This window comes from Numenius arquata, chromosome 9 (genome assembly GCF_964106895.1).
Source record: "Numenius arquata chromosome 9, bNumArq3.hap1.1, whole genome shotgun sequence".
Classification (NCBI taxonomy): domain Eukaryota; kingdom Metazoa; phylum Chordata; class Aves; order Charadriiformes; family Scolopacidae; genus Numenius; species Numenius arquata.
The window spans coordinates 11,667,769-11,687,788 of record NC_133584.1 but is presented as its reverse complement, the minus strand read 5'-3'; the positions used below and the strand labels follow the sequence as shown (position 1 = coordinate 11,687,788).

Genomic DNA, 20,020 nt, shown 5'->3' with positions numbered 1-20,020 from the left:
AGGTCCTGTGACTCTGATAAGCATTTTTACAAGATTCTTTTGCTTCCTCAGCCCACTTGTGGTTTTGCCTTCTAGTTCTCTGTTACATGGGAAGACAATTTTGAAGATAATGGGTTCGAGAAGACTGCGTTACTGGGGAAAGTGGTGAAACCTTTAAGTAGCTTTAACTCCCAAAGTAGATTTACAGAACGCCCCTGTCAAAATGTTTGACCATTTTATGGATAGATTTGAGAGAAAAGCATTTCAAATAATGGCCACAAATAATGTAAATATGGCAGAGAATTCCAAAATCAATTAGTGTACATTAATCCTGATTTTATAATAAGAACTGTGTTGGAACTTCTGAGACTTCAGACACAAAAATGCGTCCAAGATAATGATTCCATAAAATCCATCTTTCTGAACAGGAATGTAATGATTAATGTTTCGAAGTGGGTAATCGCATCTTTTCCAGAAGATGTTTTTCTCTTCTTTGACTCACAATCTGCCTGTTTAACATTTGCTGAAGTTAAGCAAACACAAAGGTGTTAAGAGTCTTTGTGCAATAGCTGAAGTCTTCTGTGCAGTTGAATGCTTGGGCTCATGTATTATAGGATTTGCGACTCCCGGTCTCCACATCAGCTCATTTTTAAAAAAAAAAAAAAAAACCAACATTGTCAGCATCCAAGCTGTTACTTGAGCAAGAGACTGACAGGTAGTTTTAAATGTGGCTTTTAGTTTATAGTCTTCACTTGTAGTGCTTGCTTGCAGAACAGAATCGTTCCATTTCCCACCTCTTTCCCCTTTTTTAGCATTTGTCATCTCAGCTGCATACTAGAGGCAGCAGAGTTTCCAGCAACTTTGTATTTGTTGCTCTCTTATGTGCTTTTTTTGCTGCTGTTTGGAGAGAGGCTTTTTTGTAAGGTGGTGGTGGTGGTAGATGGGATTCTTTGTTTTAGGAAAACTCATAAAGAAACAGACTGTTGGGAGCAGGGGTGAGGTAGGAGATCTGGGTACTTGCTGCCGTTACTGCTGAGGGGGTTGAGTGCCCTCTGAAACCTGGGTGCCTTCAGGTCCCTTCAGCAGTTCTGGAGAAGGACTGGAGGCTGTGTGGTGGTGCTGCCTGTCTGCCATCAACTGTACCAGGAGAGAGGCGTGCAAAGCAGAGCTTAGGGCTAGTTATCAGAGGAGACTAGAGGAAAGTGTGGAAATGTGGGGAGAGGTAATAGCTAGAGTACAAATTAACTGATCTTATGTGTAGAGTATAACTAAAGTATGCGTGTGGTCATATGAGCATGTCTTCTGTCCCTAGTCACAGTGAAAGAAGAGAACGAACTAGATAATTGCTTACAGTCTTTTTTTACTTCTATTTTCTATGATTCAGGTATTCACTGAAACAAAACCAATGCTGGAGTATACTCTGTAATGGTTTTTCTACCTCTTGAGTTGTTGATTGCTTTGATGAACCCTTAATGAATCTTACGTGATGCTGTAATTCCTGTGTACAACAGTTACTGCGTAAGAAGGGAAGCTAAAACTAAGGTGTTCTTGGCTCTTTCTTTGTACGTTTCAGCCTGAAATCAGTTTATCGTCAAAGTAAATGGCTTGCAAGACTGCTTTTAGGATTGTGAATGCGACAATTAAGCTAGTCTGGGCTACAAGACAGAGTAAGATAGAGTGGATAACCAGATGATGTGCACTTTGAAAACAGATATAATTAAATCACTTGCAATTTGTAGTTTCTCATCTTTCTTTTTCATGAGCGTGTACTTGCCAGCTGCATTCCTGCGTTGCTTTTGTGTTCATGGTGTCATGAGATTGGGTAAATTTAACAGACTAGCTGTGATGGATGTGCTTGCGATGCCTAGGAGTTCAGAATGCAGACTTGTCTGATGCAGAGATGCTTATTTTACAAATAATTTTGCCTTTGCTGCATTAGAAGTGCTGAAATTGGCAGTGAATGATACTATGAAGTGGATTTTGTGGCATCAAAATTAATGGAGTCATAAATATGACTACAAAGGCAGGAGGGAAATGAATATATCCACACCTGTGAGTTCTGCCCTATTTCTGAAATACTCAACATTCACAAGACTGTGTGCATTAGCAACATGTGCTTCTTGCTGTAGGAAATTAAGGGTTCCCTTTCATCTTCCCCAGTGCTGGGCTGTAATGACCAATAGGACACTGGTTCCCCGCTGGCAAGGCGTGGAGCATGTACTCCCATTTCAGATCTCTTAAAAGGCAGCAACATCACAGCATGATCTTGTAAGGAGGCAACAGTAGATGTTGCTGATAAACTGATTGGAAGTGTGTTTTCTATCAGGATTTTCTCACATGCTTTGATTTACAACAGTAGATGGGGTGAAGAGGAGTCAGGAGAAGCAGTGATTGTGACAGGGACGTTGGGACCCAACAACCTTGAAGGCTGATTGAACACTGGAGTTGGGATTTGTGTCTGCTGATGGGAGATTTAGTACTATGTGTGTCATGGAGAGTAAACCTCTGCTAGTGGAGTCTGTCGCAACAGCATGATTTCTAGACATAAAGATCTCAACGTCAACAGATATGTTGTTCTGCTGGGTAATGCTTTAAAGGCAGAATATGCACTAAAAAGGAAGACTTTAGTAGTGGGAACTGTGTGTGATATCTGCAGTGACAAGGAAGTTTATTCATGTGTGCACTTGCTTGTTCTCTTCTTAGTCCATTTGTTCCCTCTGATTGCATTTTGGGAAATGCAAAGCATACGGTGTGGAAGGACAACTTTAAATTTTCCAGTATGAACAGAGTGAAGTCTCCGTATTTTAAAGAACAGTAATAATAAACAACATTCTTCTTTTGCCTTTCTTTAGGACTCCTGAGCAGTGTCCAAGTGTGGTGTCTTTGCTGTCAGAGAGCTACAACCCACATGTGCGTTATGGGGCTGCCATGGCTTTGGGTATCTGCTGTGCAGGCACTGGAAACAAGGTGAGGACCAGAAGAATCCGTTGCCGAGACTGTTTCTGCTCTCTCCTGCCACAGGGACATTTGTGCAGAAACATCACACGCAGATTAGATTTCTCACACACGTACACTGCTAGCAGGCTGGAGCAGAGCAGTGATGCTTTAAATTCTTTAACTGTCCTGGGCATAGAGATTCTTTTGCTGCTTGTACAGAATAGATAAAGCAGAAGAATGTTTTTATACATTATTGCCACATTCTTGTAATTTTGTCTTCAAAACTTTTCTTAGAGTTTTCTTACTGTCAAGTTGCCACTGAAGTTTAAATGTATGTTCAGTACTCCAAAAGCAATACTCCTTTGCTCTTGGAGTTGATCTTTTATGGATTGCTTTATGGGGAACAAGGGGGTGCCAGTGACAGGAAAACAGCAGGTATTTTGCATGACTTCTAGCTCCTTTCTTTCTTCCTTCCTGTGATACGCAATTTGTGGAAGATCCATTTAGTAAAGCCAAGTGCAGTGAAACTGATTGAAATTTACTCAAATTTCAGGTGTGTAATTCACAGCCAGTAAATTTTATTCTCACTTTATAAGTGTCAGGGAAGGATAATTCTTACAGATGATAGCAGGGGCCTTTTAGAGTAGAAGGATTCCCGCTTCTGCTGTGAGAGTTGAGTGCTCGCTGGGACAAGCAGCAAGTAAACTTGGGGATAAGCTTCCTCTACTTCATCCGCGTGTGTATGTAATCTGTACTGGTACCGAATCACAGTTTCAAAACAGGTGCACAGACTGTCCATGTGGAAGTAATATTTCATGCTTCCAAGTCTTTGATAAATCTCACTCTTATCTGTATGATCCCTTCCTCAGCTGGTATTAAACACTTGGTCTGTAGCTCTTGCGAGAGCCTCCCAGCATGTCACTTGTGTTGTGAAATGCACAGAATGCTGGCATGCACTGCCTGCCATCTTTAGTATCCAAAGCATGCAGACTTGAAAGCAAACTGAAATCCTATTTTTATCTAGGTTGCTTTATTCTCAAGTGGAAGGTGGAATCAAGGAGCTAATTATTTTTAACCTACTGCATCTGACAAGTTGATTTAAGTGGAAATGCTTTTAGTTACGCAAAGCAGTCTGCTTTATTTCCAGATATGTTATGTGATAAAGACCTAAACCATCTGATTATACGCAGACATGCCTTCCCCAGCTTATATTAGTAGGTTTTGAACGCCTAAATATATTCAGCTTTGGAGATGGGAAGGTTCAGCTTTTTATCATAGTGGATGTTATGTACATGGTATTGAACACGTGCTAAAGAACGAGTGAGTCACCTTCAGGTGGAGAAGCAGAGCCTCCAGGATAGCTCACTTGCCAAAAGCAGTTGAAACGAAGGCATGATGTGATTCTAGAAGTGGTTCTTAGAAATAGTCTTTAGTTAAAATCAGCTTGTTTTTAAAAGCCTCACCCTGACAAAAGTATCCCCAAGAGGAGTCTGTGCTGGAAGACTCATGCATTCAACTGCATTTGCTCAGGTCCTCAGTTTAAGTATGGACAACCGAGCTCTGTGCAAGAGATTGCCAAGTGATTCTGTCTGATTTCTGTAATCAGAAGATCACATAATAGATTAAAAGAGCTTTTTGAGCTTCTTAGGGTACATGTCTAACTGTTATCTTCTGTTCCAACGACTATCTGACAGGTTGCTTCACATGCCGTTTTAGGGTGCTTTTAGAAAGCCCCTGCATTGCCACAGACCAAATTTATCTGACCAGCCCACGGCTGTACAAACTGCTATCTAAGGCTTATTCCACTTAGATCTGAAAAGCGTGGTTGGTGAAGGCTGACTGAGCCCACTAACAACATGCTGCTGTTGAAAGGGGTAGCCTTGGTCCCTCCTGACACCTTTTGCTTTGTTTGATGTCCAGCTGCTTAGTGAGCTGATTCAGACACAAACTCCCAGAAAACAGACCTAGATAACAAAAAAGGTAACAGTTCTCCGTTGAATTATTGAGCTGGAAAAACTCACTGAGAGGTGAGAGAAGGGCTGTGGCTAGCACAGGGGAAGGGGAGAGGCTGGATAGCTGAAGGGAAGTTGAAGAAGGAAAGGGATCTCTTTTTGGCAGCAGTGAGTTTAGACGAGCTCAGTTGTCCTGTGGAATGTGTGCTGAGGACCTTGTACAGTTAGAAATGAATTTGTCTGTGATAATTCTATAATTCATGGCTTGCAAAGTGACAGAACTATAAATGGAAATTAAAAAATGCGCCTAAAGAGATGATTTAGTCTGAGGTACCTGTCAATTGCATGTGCTGGTCTTGGGTACATCTAAGCAGCATTTATTACAATAAACTCTCTTATAGCTTTTCATAATCAATGATTGCATTGAAAGGAATGCTTACTTACTGATAGATCATCGTGGATCGTGTTCTTCTTGCGCTTAGCTGGGAAGTTACAGGATTTGAAGAAGCAATAGAGCATTTCAAAATGTTTTCAAAAACCTAGATTTACTATATGGGTGCTCCGAGGCAGCCTCATTTGATGTAGATTTGAAATGAGTGCTTCCGTGTGATGCTAAATGTTAAAGGTACTCACAATAAAGTGTAAGGCCAAAAATTTGGGACGTGGATTGTTTTACCATCTTATTTTATAACCCCCAACATGTTGTTTGTTATCTCTGGTTCATTTGTTCCTTACGCAGAAAATGAAGGTAATGCTGATGTATTTTGTTGGAAAGCATAGCAAAGAAAGTGTATGAATAATTTATGTGTACTATTTAAGACATGTCAGTAGTTCTAATGTGCTGAATGCCTTTGTTGCTTACAACAACTATTGTTTATTTGTTGCCCTGTTTCTGCAGGTAAATCTTGTTCCATCCATCACTTCTTTTGTATGTGCTTTTTTTTTTTTTCTTCCTGATTGATGAGAATCCACAAATTTCTGGTTCATTTACCAAGAACAGGCAAAATATATTAAAAAGTGAATCTGATAAGCTTCCATTAGAGTACTGAATCCTGGGATACTAAAAATAATAGTATTAACTTTGTGACTGCTTCTTTCTTGGTTTTTTTAGGAAGCAATTAATTTGCTTGAGCCAATGACAAATGATCCTGTGAATTATGTACGTCAAGGAGCTCTGATTGCATCTGCCCTGATCATGATCCAGCAGACTGAGATTACCTGCCCAAAGGTAATGGGGCGTATCTTACATACCGGCTCGTTAGGTGGAAAAATGGTCTCGGATGCCAAATCTTTAGTGTGTGGCACTGCCGATAAGCGTTGGCAAGAGAGTGTACTTGCTGTGTAAAGAGCCAGAGCTGATTGCATGGCAGGAAGCTCCTCATGGATAAGAGTGTGCAGTTTTGAATGGGGATTTGGTTTTGATTGGAACATGCCTGATAGATCACAGTGTTTTAACTCTAGGTGTCACAGGAATAAATACTCTTTCTTAAAAGGTCTAAAAGTATCTTGTAACAATACGAAAGTGACTGTCTTCTGCTAACATGTACTGAGGCCTATATGCTTATGATTTATGTGAACACTATTATTTAGTAAAGAAGTTGGTTTTTATGATAGTAAACTTAGTTTTGGATGTGGTTCCTGTGCAGGGAAGTCCTGCTATAACTGTTTCTTTAGTAGCTGGTCTTAGACCTTTCAGGTGAAACAGTCTCTGCTGTCAGAAATGGTTTAGTGGCTTCATAGCAAATACATTTTTTTTAATGGAGTTTTTCTTTCTGCTCAGAAGGCAAAAAGGATTGCATATGCTGTGTTTAGCTTTTAAAAATAGATTGCCCTGTGAACATATGACAGATGATGATATGCAAACATTTGTACAGACTAAAAGTCTGCGTTAACAGAAGCCCTGAGGGTTCCACATTTCATCTGAGTGCAGAGGCAGAGCAGTAGCTGGTACTTTGCTACTCGTCTGTCATATATGGGCTGCTTTTATTGATGTCATTTTAGAAGTTGAGCTGTGATAAAAACAACCACTTTTTTACTGCATTTGGATGGGGAGAAATTAAAAAAAAAAAAAAACAAACTCTTTGTCCAGTGGAAAATTTTACTTGGGAAAGTCAGCGAAAGAAATCTACAAATACAGGTGTTTGGGTATTTCCAAGTCATGGAACATGAAGATTTGCTGGCAAACAGTTTGTTCCTTTGAAATATTAAAAAAAAAGAAAGAAAAAAAAAAATAGTTTTCACTGAGCAGAATCTGGGAGTGTTGTTTATATTATCAGAATTGTAGTGCAACTGAATAAGCCAGTGAAGAACATTAGAGTTCTGTTGCATCCCCTCATCTTCCAAGATATGAAGTCTCTGTAATGTGAAGCTGAATTATCTTTCTATGGAAAGAAACTGCTTGTTTTTGTCATTTCTTCCTTGGTCAGGTGCTTGGAATGCCAGCCCTCAGTGTAGTACTGTAGATACAGATAATTTGAGGAGTGTCCTGAGTCAGATCTCTTTCCCTAAACAGGCCTGGTAATCTTGAGTTCAGAGATACTTGTAATACCTAGGCTTGTTAAACGGGCAATTAAAATGTTGGCTAGCAAATACAGAAGGAGATGTATAGTCTGGGGTTCAGTGGCTTGTTTAAAATCAGGGTGAGGATCTGAAAAAGCTTTATGCCAAAAGTCCTCTTTGAGCCAAAATTTGTGTGGTGTTACATAGTGTAGATACAAAAAGGCAATTCATTACCCACTTATAGGAGCACTGTAGATATTAAAAAACAAACAAAAAAACCTCCCCAAAACCTACAGATTATGAACTAATAAGGAGTCCCTGAAACAGTCTGCTAATTTAGGAACTAAATATAAAAATATCAATTTTACTTGTTTTAACAAAAAGTTAGCTAGAACCATCATAGTTTCTTGCTCAAAAGTAAAAGGAATATTTTGAGGAATGTGTTGCCAATTAAGTTATTTATTATCCATGGGAAACTTTTTTTTGGAGCTCCCTGCCAGTCTGAAGAAAAATTATTTTACTCTGATTTGACAGGGTTGAGTTCAGAAAATAGCCATTTTTGGATTACACTGACATATTTTGATCTGATTAGATTCCTGAATGGCACGCTGGTACACTGTGTGCCAAAGTGTCTAACCTGATGGGAGTGCTTGCATTGCTGGATAAGCAGCTATTGAGAGGAGCATGATGGATTTCGTAGCCTACAAGCTGAATTTGTGTGATTTGATTTAAGAATCAAAATATTTTGGTTTAAAATAAACCATTTTTGTTGTGAGAGAACATAGATCTATGCCTTTGAGTAACCTTTGCTGTCTTCTTTCCTTTGTGTTCATCTTCCTCTTTGTTGTGCTCCCTCTTTACTTAAACAAATAATTTAAAGAGTTTAAATAAAGAATTGTCACGATATGGAGGTCCCTTGAATTGCAAGTTGCTTAAGTGGCAAAAGGGGTAGCAAATCTTTTGTAAAGCTGATTTGGCCTCTTTGGAGTTGAAACACAATTCCTCCATGTGCAGCCAGCATGATTTTTCCTGACCTCTGTTGATACATTTAAGAACCATATTAGGGCAGGACATAGAACAATAACAAGTTTTTTGTGAAATGGAATCCTAAATTATAGATGTGATGAGATCATTGTAACAGAAATCAATGACAACTTCATTATGCATTTGTGACCTGCAGGGCAATTAAGACAGCAATTTTGGAGACAAACTACATGTCTAACATCTTGAGTTGAATTTACTTTTTCCTGGTTTTCTGTTAGGATAGTCATCTTGGCAAAATGAGGAGATAATAAGCAAGGTCAAGGCTTTTCCTCCATTCTCCTTTGATCATCTTAGCCTATTACCTTTAAGATGTCGTGAAGAAACCAGGACCAGATTTTCCCCCACCACCGCCTTTAGATAAAATGCTAGGTCTTGCTAGGATGCCAGAATGATTTTTGCAATATTCTAGTAGATATTCTAGAATATCCTTTGCATTCCTTCATGTAAGCCTGTTACTGTTAGATGCTTCGGCATAACTGTGTGCTCTTTCAAGAGAGCAAGCATATGCAGAGTAACTTCAACTTTTTAAGAGATAAACTGTTTGGACGTTCTGTCTAAAACCTGTTTTATTAAAAACAGATTACCGAATACTCTTGTTTTCTAAGAACTTGCATTTGCAAAAGCATCATGCACGTCATCTGCCACTGATTCCCTTAGTTAACTGTTTATTAAGTCTTCTTCTTAACAATCTCATGGGCTTCATGTGCAAGAATGTTGACTGGTGGAGGCAGAAGTGGTAAACAACCTTATAAATGATAAATGACAGCCCCTCGGGTTTGTGGTAGGAAATGGTGCTGTATCATTCTCATGTCTTAAAGCCTGTGTTGTTTCCTCAGCGTTTCCAAGGTTGCACATTTGGCTTCATTTGAAATCAGTGGCATGTAATTTTGGCCAGCACTAATTATCAGAATGGGGTGTGTGTGTACTGTTAGTAAAGATGACATGAGTCACTGCCTACATTTTAGTGTTCCTCCTGGAAGTCGCTCAAATAAATTTCTTGATAGCATTTCCAAATACTATAAAATTTTTAAAGTGCTTGAAGATTTCCATGGAGCAACAGAGCTTGTGGGCTTCATAGCATATTAAATAAACCTATTCAGTAGTCTGGGATGTGCTCGTTGCCGTGATTGGAAGAAAAAATAGTAGCAAATTAAAGGGCTCTACTAGACAAACTCTGGCAGATTTTGCTTCAACAGCGTAAGAAATGAAGCTGTCTATTGACACCTCGCTCCACTCTGTAGGAGGCGAGTGCCCCAACAGCAGAGGCAGAACTGAGTTTTGGTCTGTACCACTCTTGCTTTCTCCAAAGAACCGGAGCAGTGGCTCCATGGGAGGGTAGTACCTTCCTGAGCCGCTACAGCTAGAGCTGCCAAAGCAGGCTTTCCCCAGCAGCAAAGAAGGTTTTACAGCTGGGACCTGATCCAGTCAAAAATCCACTCCTGTGAAGCGTTTGCTTTATAGGAGCAGCCTGAATCAGCGTGCAGGCCTGCCGTGGATTCCAGCGTTGAGGCAGTCCTTCCATCTCCGTTTGCCTGGTTCTCAAGGCCAAGCCGGGGTAGCCTCATGCTTTCATAGAACGATTTTGCTTCCACTGATGTTAAAGTAAAACTTTGAAAAGGGCACACTTTCTCAATACATTTCCAGGGTTGGCCATGGTCCATGGCTCATGATGCACAGAGACGCAGAATTTATCTGAAAGCAGAACGCTTCTGCTATGGCACTATAGATTTTGTATTTCAAGAAGTATAAAGGAGGGTATAAGGACTATTTCTTACTGTAGCTGTTCAGCACTTGTTCCTTAAACTCTTCCTTTCAGCTGATTCCCTTCTGTAACCTGTCCATGTCTCCTGGAGAAGTGGCAACTGATCTGCTCAGGTTTAGCAGCCAGGTTTCTGTCCCTTATCCCTTGCAGTTGTCGGTGTCCCAGTTAGCTTGCTGCCGTGCACTGTGTCCTGGTGCCACAGCTGGTGGGTTTCTGGTGGGCTTGTTGCCCAGGTATTTTGTTCACCTGCTCTGGACTAACGTAGATGTGGGTAGGAGCTATGGAAGGCATATTAGGGAAAGAGCGCTCATAGGGGCAGGAGCCACAAACGGGGAAGGTGGACAACTTCCAACTTCTCCTGCCAGCCCTTCCTTGCCTTTCTGCCCTCTGTTCCGAGGGGCTGCTCCATCAGACTTCGGACACCAGCGTGAACGTTAGCAGTTCTGCTGAATGTCTTCTCGCTTCGCCCAGGGTTTCGTTCTCTGAAGATTTGATTACAGTGTAAATTCCAGATTACAGTCCACCGAACGAGCTTTGTAACATCCGTCTGTTTTTGTAAATATTCCAAACCCAGAAGCTGAGCCCAGAGTGACGGGAATGATGTGCTCTAAACAGAGGCACTGGAATCCTACTGCTTAGCTCTCAACCAGAGGAATAGTTTCACACATTGCTTCTGTGTTTCTTTCTGTCTGTCCCAAATAACGTCTGAAGGCTTTGGTTCACCTCATCTGCGTGTGGTTTGAAGACTTGATACTGCACAAGGCCCGTTCCAGGTTGCAAATGCAGACTAAGGTATTTTTCCAGTGTGCAAGAGGTCAGGCGTAAGAAACAAACTATTTATATTAAACGTGTAAACCTCAGTGTAAGCTGTTATAAATAAAAATCGGGAGACCGTGAAAAAGCATAAACGGAGTGAAGCATGAGCAGAGCTTGGTCAGTATATCCAGAATAAACCCTGTATTGTGTGTGCGGTATCTCCCTGCCACACATCTGTCTGTGCCGCTGCCCTGAAAACGTATGTTGCTCCTTCTTCTTAGCTTTATGTAAATGCAAGGAAATTTAAGTCACCTGCTTTGGGGGACAGGGACTAGTAACAAAAAACTTTTTAATGCAAGGGGGAATCAGTGAATAAAGAACTAGTATCAGCACGCAAACTGTTGGACTTAAACTGTAAAATGGAAATAGCTGGGGTTTTTTCCCCTGTCAGTTTTAATAAATGCCTCCTGCTCTACCGGAGCGGTGTTGTTTTGTTCAGCTTCGCTGCTCTTGTTTTTAAAAGTGACTGGCTGCTCTGGTGCTTCATGGTTGGGAGACTGTCCATTTGTGTGAAACAAATAGAGTAATTTTAATGCAGTTGTGTTTAGCACGTCCTGCTTTACTCATATGAATGTTAATAATGACTTTCACTGTCACAGACTGGTTTAAATCTCTTCAGGTTAGATGCTGAAGGAGTTGAGGTGACAAGTAGTACAGCTGGGTTAGTGGAGTGAAGGCAGGAAAGGTATCAACCAGAGAGTGTCTGTTCCTTCAGGACACCTCCATTTTAAGTGGTGGGATGAGTTAATGTGCATTGAGAACTATTTGCAGAAACATGCAGTCGTAATCTCAGTGTTCACTACGTGTGTAGGGCTGCCAAGCGGCGTTGTAGCTCTTGGGTACAATGCTCATGGGTTGGAGAGGCAACCTTTGTCTTCTCTCCATCCCAGGCATTGGACGTAATCTCTCAAAGGTAGAGTCTCAGCTTCTACGTGTCAAAAATTCACACATAAAATGTGGTGAAATGTATTGCTAGCATTACCTCGGCTGCAGGATCAAGTCATGGCTCTGATGGGCTTTTGCTGGAGAATCTGATCTCGTGCTTTGCTGAGAAACCCCTGCAGTTTGATTTATCCCCTCAGTCATCTCTTTGTTCTGTTTTGATCTTTTTTTTTTTTTTTTTTTTTACCTTGATGAATCCTAGTTTAACAAAGTGTTATTCTCAGCACGGTTGTCATGTCACTGACTCAGTCATATGAATGGTTGTTTTTTTCACGGGTGCAAAAACTCTTTCTGTAAGCAGTTTGAGATTCCCCAGTGCACCCCAAGACAGGCAACGTGCGAGGAGTGATGCCTCTTAAGGCTGCTCCTGGTGCTCAGCGCTGCCCACCCTTAGCACAGCTCTGGAGCTGGTGGTGTCCTGCATGGATGGGCTACCAGCTCTTCACTGAGCGCTGTTGTCAGCCAGAACGACCTCCTGAGTGTTGTAGTCAGTCCTTCACTGGTACAAGTAGGCACTGGGAGCATCAGAGGCAGTGCAAGGGTAAGTTCCAAGTGGTGGTGGTGAAGCTTGGCCTCTTTGCCTGCAGCAGACATGAAGTGCATTTCACAACTGAAAGGCGGGACCTTTCTTTAGGGACGTGTGACTGAGCAAATATCACTGGTGTCCCTGGAGAAGGCACATGCTCCTTGGATGTGAAAAGTGACTAGGGGGTTGTCTCATATTAGGGTTTTATAGTTGGAAAATTTAACTGTGTTTGCAGTACTGGGAACTGCTCTGTGTCTCTGGTGGCTGTGTCTGACTCTGCTGCCTTGAGTTAGAAGTTTGTCCTCTCATCTGTGCTTGCAGATGTAGGAATAGAACTTGGGAAACCAGCAACAAAGTGGATCAGTAGTGGGGAGAATCGTGCTCAAGACATCTTGGAAGGAGCCTTCTTGAAAAGACCTCCTTTACTTTTGAGCATAAAATCATTTAGGTTGAGAGTCCAGTTATTAACACTGCCACGTCCACCACTAAGCCATGTCCCTTGGCACCACATCTACACTTCTTTTAAATACCTCCAGAGATGGTGACTCAGCCACTTCCCTGGGCAGCCTGTTCCAATGCTTGATAATGCTTTTGGTGAAGAAATTTCAAGTGAAGGCTTAGTATAAAAACAAAAAAAAGAACAACCAAATGTGACATGGATACCTGTATTAAAATTAATTTAGTGAAGAGAAATGAAAGATTCTTCCAGACATGCTGTGGATGGGGTGCAACTTCATAGGTTTTGACTGGGTTGCAGATTGAGATATCCTGGTCTGTGTTTTCAGTCATAAAAATTATTTGAGCTTTATTGTTCCTTCACATATATATTAAAAGACATAAGTTATTAATTTGTGATAAAGCCTTAGATATTGCTGGATGTAATACTTTTATGTGTCGTCAACACTTGGTGAACCAGTGAAAGATGAATCTGTTTGAAGCAATGATGGTGTAATCAAAGGCTTTGCAATTTCCCTTACTAATGTGTGCTTAAGCTATTGTGGTGAGCGTACCATGGCATAAGCAATTACTTTATTTAATAATTTTCAATAATGATTTTCACTTGAAAGGTAGGAGTGCAGTAGCAAGATTTGCTGATGACGCACCAGAGGGGAATTATCAATACAGCAGAAATACTGCACAGGAAAAACAGAATGGGTTTGAAGTTTTCAGCAGTAGGAATTGGAGGAAATTTAATAAAGCGCAGTGTCACGCACCTAAGAACATATAGTAGCTCTTGCTACAAAACTCATCACTTGGTCTTTTATTCTAATGACCCTCCAGGGATTCTCAGACTATTTCTGTAAGGCCTGCAAAATGTGGTCTGGAAACACACATCCATCCTGACTATTTTAAAATCGCTATATGGGTATCTTCAAGTGGGGAAAACCTCTGTAATTAATTGTTAGTGGATGACTTGTAACACCAGTGACTAAAGCCATTGAAAAGATGAATGTCGTCCTAAGGTGCAGAAATCCAGGATGCTTCCAGTAAAGACAGAATATTTGACTCATGCAGTGAGTTTTATAATCTCTCTCTCTTTTTTTCTTTTTTTTTTTTTTTTTTTTTTATCCAGGTCAGCCAGTTCAGACAGCTCTATTCCAAAGTGATCAATGATAAGCACGATGATGTTATGGCGAAGTTTGGAGCAATCCTGGCACAAGGCGTTTTGGATGCAGGTAATTCCTCAAACCTTTAAAGCAGTCAAAATTTCTTAAACTTATTTGGCTACAATAGCTGTAATAGCAAATTTCATTTGAGGGATGAGGTGCTGGCTTTATGCCTGTCATGTAATAGTAGCAAGAAATCACTAATTTCGAGTCATTTTATCTAATTAAAGAAATAAAGCCTGTTTTGTAGTTTTAGCTTGTATCGGTGTGCTTCTGTTAAGAGAGATTCAATCCGGTCATTGGGGGAGAATTCTTGTCCAGAAGTCGGGACAAATATTTTGACTTTTCAGACAAATATATTCAGACTTTTTGTTCTAAGTCTGTTTTATCACCTGGAATGTTGATTTATAGCACAATATGTTGCTTCTTTATTTTTCAAAGTAATCAACTTCTCCAGAAATTCGGAAACCTTGTGGTATCCAGTCCTCATATTTTGCCTTTTCTGTTAAAATCTGACATACCAAGTTAAAAAAAAAAAAACCAACAACAAAACATGTATTTTAATAACTAGGTTTTGTCTCTTTCCTGATTATTGGGAGGCGTTGCACAAAGAGGGAAGCACAATTAACTGCATCACTGTTATTTCGGAAGACTCAATTTCACAGACTACTACCTTTTTCTAGCATAGGAAGCATCATCTCATGAGTGTTAATGACTAAATGTTGAGCCAGAAGTAGGGTTCTCTAAAGACACTAGCATTCACAAGGACTAAATTGCAGGGCCTATTAAGGAAGGTTTCTGTAAGCAAAGAGGACAGACAATGTTTTGTTTTGAATTTTTCCTTCTGCTGGAGTTAAGGCTTTTACAGCGCTCCCTGTGTCAGTAGCACCCCTTTTCCCAAGTTTCTAAACACAGTTTCTCCCATCTGGTCTCTCATGCTGTGGCCTTTTCTTGACGTGCACCTTCTTATTCCCTGTGGTAGGTAGAAACAAGCTGTCTACTCTGAAATCAGGTTTAATTCTGAAGTCACATCAGCAAAGGAGTCTCATGTATTTATCTCTGTGGCGTGGCTTAATCACAGCAACATGCGCTGTGGTTACAGTGTCTGTGTGAAATTACTCCATCTCCAAGCCATGTGGTGGGGGGAGAAAAACTCAGGGCTACCTTCATCTGTCTCCATGGAAGCATGCTTAAAAAGCTCTTGTCCTGGTGAGCATGTGGCCATCAGGCTGCTCAGTGCTCTATGACTAGCGCTACTCAAAGAAGGAAGCAACAGGAACCACCTCCTTTATCTTTCTTCCCTCCCAGGTAGCCCTCCTGGAGCTCAGTCTGAGCAGTACCCTTGGCACAAGGCTGTTCTAATAATTTTGGTCATTCCCATACTCATACTGTGTTGCTGGGAAGCCAGATCCCAGCTCAAAGAGATTTTTCTCTCAGCAGTACAGACCTGCTTCGAATTCCTGCCTTTAAGATTAAATCATAAAAATGTAGCTAAAGCCTTATTTGCTTCCTGTGTCACTCATATGTTGTATAATGACTTGGAAACCAGAAGCATCCAATTTTAATAAACTACATGTGAATTTGTGCCAACTTTAACCGCTTTATTTCTTGCTGAGCGGCTGGGGGAAGGCTGTGAACTACCCTTTTTTAACCTATTGCCACTTTCATTAGATCTTCTAAAAAGAATAAATTCTTCTTATCTCTCTCATACAACTGCAAGTGCTTATCTGAAACAATGAGCTATAGAATTTAATTATTGCTACCAGGAAGAAAAGGTTCTCTGTGTCATCTGCCACAGTTGGGGCAATTGAGTTTGGGATTTTTTTTTCTTGGTTGGTTTGGTTTTTTTTGTGAGGAAAAGACAAAAGTATAATTCTCTTGGAATGACAGGCTTTGATCAAAAGTGCAAGATTTCAAGTTTGCAACTGGGAAGTGGTGCGCTGGAGGTGGGCTTTTTGCTCTGACAAAGAGGCAGTTGTTAGACTGGTGGTTTCAATGGAAGGAGCAGGGTACCTTGGGAGCACGGAAGTGGAAATTGGTCGTTGGACCAATAATTTGGTCGTTGTCTAATTGTTAGCCCCAGCAGCTACAGTTTTGCTTCTTTAATAAAATAAGAAAAATGTAGACGCTCTAAATTTAGCTTAGAGATATTTTTTCCCCTGAAGCCTCTGAACTTTTATAGTGCACCCCTTCATGTACAAAAATGCTCTCTTGTTCCAGGCTGACGACTCCCTTGCTGTCTTTTGCAAAATCAATATGCTTTACTTTCTGGACTATGTATTTGTAAATGTGAGCTACAAAAGGGATATACTGATCTAATTAGATGTCAGCTTTTTATCTGCTTGAAAACTATTTTGCCCTCTGGACTCTAGGTATCTTCTCTGGTTCTTAGTGCCACATTTCTCAGTCAGTGAGAAAAGAGGAGCGGCAGTCACTACACAGATACCTCTGTAGAGTATATCTGGAAAATCCTTTTCTCGATACGTGGGAAAGGTTTGGATGGGGTAAGCAGTGCAGTGGGTTGGGGATGGGGCAGCACTGGGCAATGCAGACTGAACCTGTTGTCAACCCAATGGTGAGTGTAGTGGATTCCCCACAGTTGGGAGACATTTGTAATGAGTGATGAAAAAGATGTCATCCAAATTACAGAGGAAGGAGTTGCCTATTTCCTCATTGCTGCCTCTCCAAGTCTGCATCTCGCATGATGTGTTATATTTTGGACATTAAAGACTTTAGTACAAAAAATAAACTTTGGTGCATAATGTCTGTGCTTACACATGTTGAATTCGGTGCTACTATTTCCCACCTTTCTCCTGCCTGTCCCTGTTCACGAGCTCTTCATGTAAAGTTGGTTCTACCTCTCTGGTAGTTATGAAAAAAGCCATTATCCTGTGCTAATATTTTTGTCCGTTAGATTAGAGCTACCTTGTGTTTCATTGCCCACAAGAATTGGGTCACTGGCAGATGCTGAAATCATCTCTGCTGGGGTTTTGATCGCTCGTACTGTAAGATTTTGACTTTTCTGTGCTGCTAACAGTTCAGGTCGTCTTTGTTCACTGCATAGGTGAAGCAGATTATAAATCTTTGCTGATAGAGAAAGAAACAGTATGATACTGTGTGAAAATGGGATGTTGCTTAGGCCAGAGTCGGAAACTAATTTCCAAGATCCACGAAGCATCTTTATCTAATGACTGTTGTGCTGGCGTCTTGTCCCAGGCTACGCTGCCAGAGTATTACCAACTGCCACCATGACTATGGAAAGGGTGATTTTATCAAAGTATATAAATCATTGGCGTCTGCTTGCTGCACTTGCCCCCTTATTAACTGACATTAAACTTTGAACCAGCAAATCCTCATAGCCTTCAGAACAGCCACTTTAATTCCAGCAAACCTTGCCACAGTGGCAGTTTGAATTCTGGGAGATGGACCTTATAGTACTACCCAAAGAGCCCTGAAATTTTTTCTTTCCAGGCATCATGTCCCAGCTTTCATCCATCCAGCCAAAGCTCCAGAATATGTTCCCTTCCAGGTTGTCAGGGCTGCTACTTAATCATGTAGATAAATCACAGTTGTGCAATGTCATGTCCCCCCACCTTTTTCCTGCTCCCTGCAGAACCCTGGGAGTGAGGGTGGGCTGTGTGTGGGTGTAAAACAGCAGAAAGAAGTAGCATGACAGCATCTTTTAATGTGGAATCTGTTACTCATCCAGAAATTCCAGAGATTGGATAATATAATTCTAAAGGTTAAAATAAATTTTGAAAATTGAAGTCCAAAAGTTTGATAAAGTCTAGTTAAACTGCTTGTGCAACATCCACTGGGCTGCTTGATCCAGAGTATCTACAGATTACTGGCCCCGTCTTCCACTGCTTCTCCCAGGACTAACACTGACAAGATACCTAAAATGAGATCACTGCTTCATTCAGGGCTTTCATTAGGTTTTGGCAGCAAAACTTAATTTTGCTTGTCTATAAAACTCAGGGACAGCTCTGTTACTGCCTGGCCCTGTCAAGGTGGCTGGATGTGGGAGGTTGCACTCCAGTTTGGGATTTTCAGCTATGAGTTTTCAACTAGTGGGTGTTTATATTTTAACAAAGTTAACCTCCCTGCACCTGGTCTTGTCAGTGGTAATGGACTTGCCTGGTGCCCTCTTCAACTCAATTCATTGTGTTCATCAGAAGACCGAAGATCAGATTAACACTTTCTTGCTCTGTCTGCAAGCCCAATCTTTCAATTTGGTTTCTAGCTGGATGTTTCTGCACTGCATCAACATAGGGAGTTGTTTTGGTCTCTGCTTTCCAAGTACAAATCTAAGACTTGGTTGTCTGGCAGGGATGTAATTTTGCTGCAAAGACTGCAGGAGCTTGTCTCTTTGCTGCTTAGATTGATAATCTCTAGAAGCAACTTCTGAAGTTGCTGCTGTTTACATTTTTTTCTACTGAGATGGTGTAGGATAAAAACCTAGGCATATTTCTTTTGAATAACTGACAGTTCAGGGACGCGGCCACAGAAAAGTTTCTGTATGCGCTGCTTTATATGCACTGCCTTCCTTGTGAATCTTGTCTTGTGCATCATCTAGATGCTGTGTTTTAAAACTATTTATGGCAAAGGTTTGCTTTTTTCTCCCCCTCTCCCTGCCTTATGCACTGTACTTTTGTTTAACCTGTATCCTGGCAAAATGAGCATGGAAGGGCTGTATTCATTGATTGTGTTTGGGTAATACTTAGCAGGTAGAGTGGTTTGGTTGTTCCGCTGCCTGTCCATTTTGCTGTGAAAGCTGAGATCCTGGTGGAGGAGGGAGGTGTATTCCAGAGGAGAAAGCTGGCACCATCGTGGCCTGTCTCATGCCATGTAGCCCCCTTCCCAGCAGCTCTTTGAGATGCGTCACTCAGGTGTCTTTGTGGAGTACCCAGGAACGTGTTAAATAACTTATTTCATTTATGATTCCTTACAGGGGGCCATAACGTGACTATTTCACTGCAGTCGAGGACGGGACATACTCACATGCCTTCCGTGGTGGGGGTTTTGGTCTTCACCCAGTTCTGGTTCTGGTTCCCCCTGTCACACTTCTTGTCGCTGGCTTTCACCCCAACTTGTGTCATTGGCCTTAACAAGGATCTTAAGGTACGTAACGAGCAGAGAGGAGAAGCACTGATAGGGCTCAAGTGGTCTGGGAGGAGTGTGCATGGATTTGTTGGATTTCTTTGCATGTTTCCAGCTTGTTTATGCCAGAAAAAGCGCTAACTGGAAGAAGTCTGAAAAGCAGGCTTAAATTGCAGGGCTGGTGGTGGGAATAGGGACAAGAAAAAGGTAGAGAGCAGACTTTGACCCCTCTGCTTCAAAGTACCTTAGAAAGAAAGGAACTCTAGTCAGTATATGTGGGCACAGACCACCCCATTATGACTCCAGAAGGTCATGGTTATTTTTAAAAAAAACCCAAGTGTGTTGCCCGCCTGCCCTCCCAAATAAATTATGTGATATTCTCCCCTAGGAAAGCCAGCAGTGGGAAAACAGGATTTGTTTGGATTCCTTGGGGAGTAAACGTTAAACCGAGCAGTCGTGGGTACTGCGCATTTCTTATGCATCTGTTCTTCCAGCTGATCGGCTGTGGTATGGCCCCTGTAAGCTGCGCACCATGCCGGGTCTCCTGTGCTGAAGAACTGAGATAGTGACTTGCACAAAAAACCTCCTGAATGCGGCAATTCAGGGGGGTGCAGCCCCCTCCTGTCACTGCTGCAGCCTTATTCTGCGATGCATAAGGCTGGGATGCTCTCAGAGTCCCTCTGTGGGACTGAGCCAGCTTCTTGCTGGATTGCAGCCCCTGCACCAAAACCTTAGGGCTCTAGGCTGCTCTTCTTCACCTGTCTCGGGCTGAGCATTGAGTCAATCTATACACAACTCAAAATTCTCACTCTGAAGAGAGAGGTTTGCAGGAAAATGTCGTCTTTTTTTTTTTGTC

The 20,020-nt window shown here is 41.4% G+C and overlaps 1 protein-coding gene across 2 annotated transcripts in view; it reads left to right on the top strand.

Moving 5' to 3' along the window:
- PSMD1 (proteasome 26S subunit, non-ATPase 1) overlaps nucleotides 1-20,020 on the top strand; it is a 73,844-nt gene that overhangs the window by 45,629 nt on the left and 8,195 nt on the right. For both annotated transcript variants that reach the window (XM_074153746.1, XM_074153747.1), the window contains exons 17-20: nucleotides 2,832-2,946; nucleotides 5,980-6,096; nucleotides 14,031-14,133; nucleotides 19,016-19,185. In XM_074153746.1, the coding sequence (XP_074009847.1) occupies nucleotides 2,832-2,946; nucleotides 5,980-6,096; nucleotides 14,031-14,133; nucleotides 19,016-19,185 (505 nt within the window). The remainder of the gene's footprint in view (nucleotides 1-2,831; nucleotides 2,947-5,979; nucleotides 6,097-14,030; nucleotides 14,134-19,015; nucleotides 19,186-20,020) is intronic.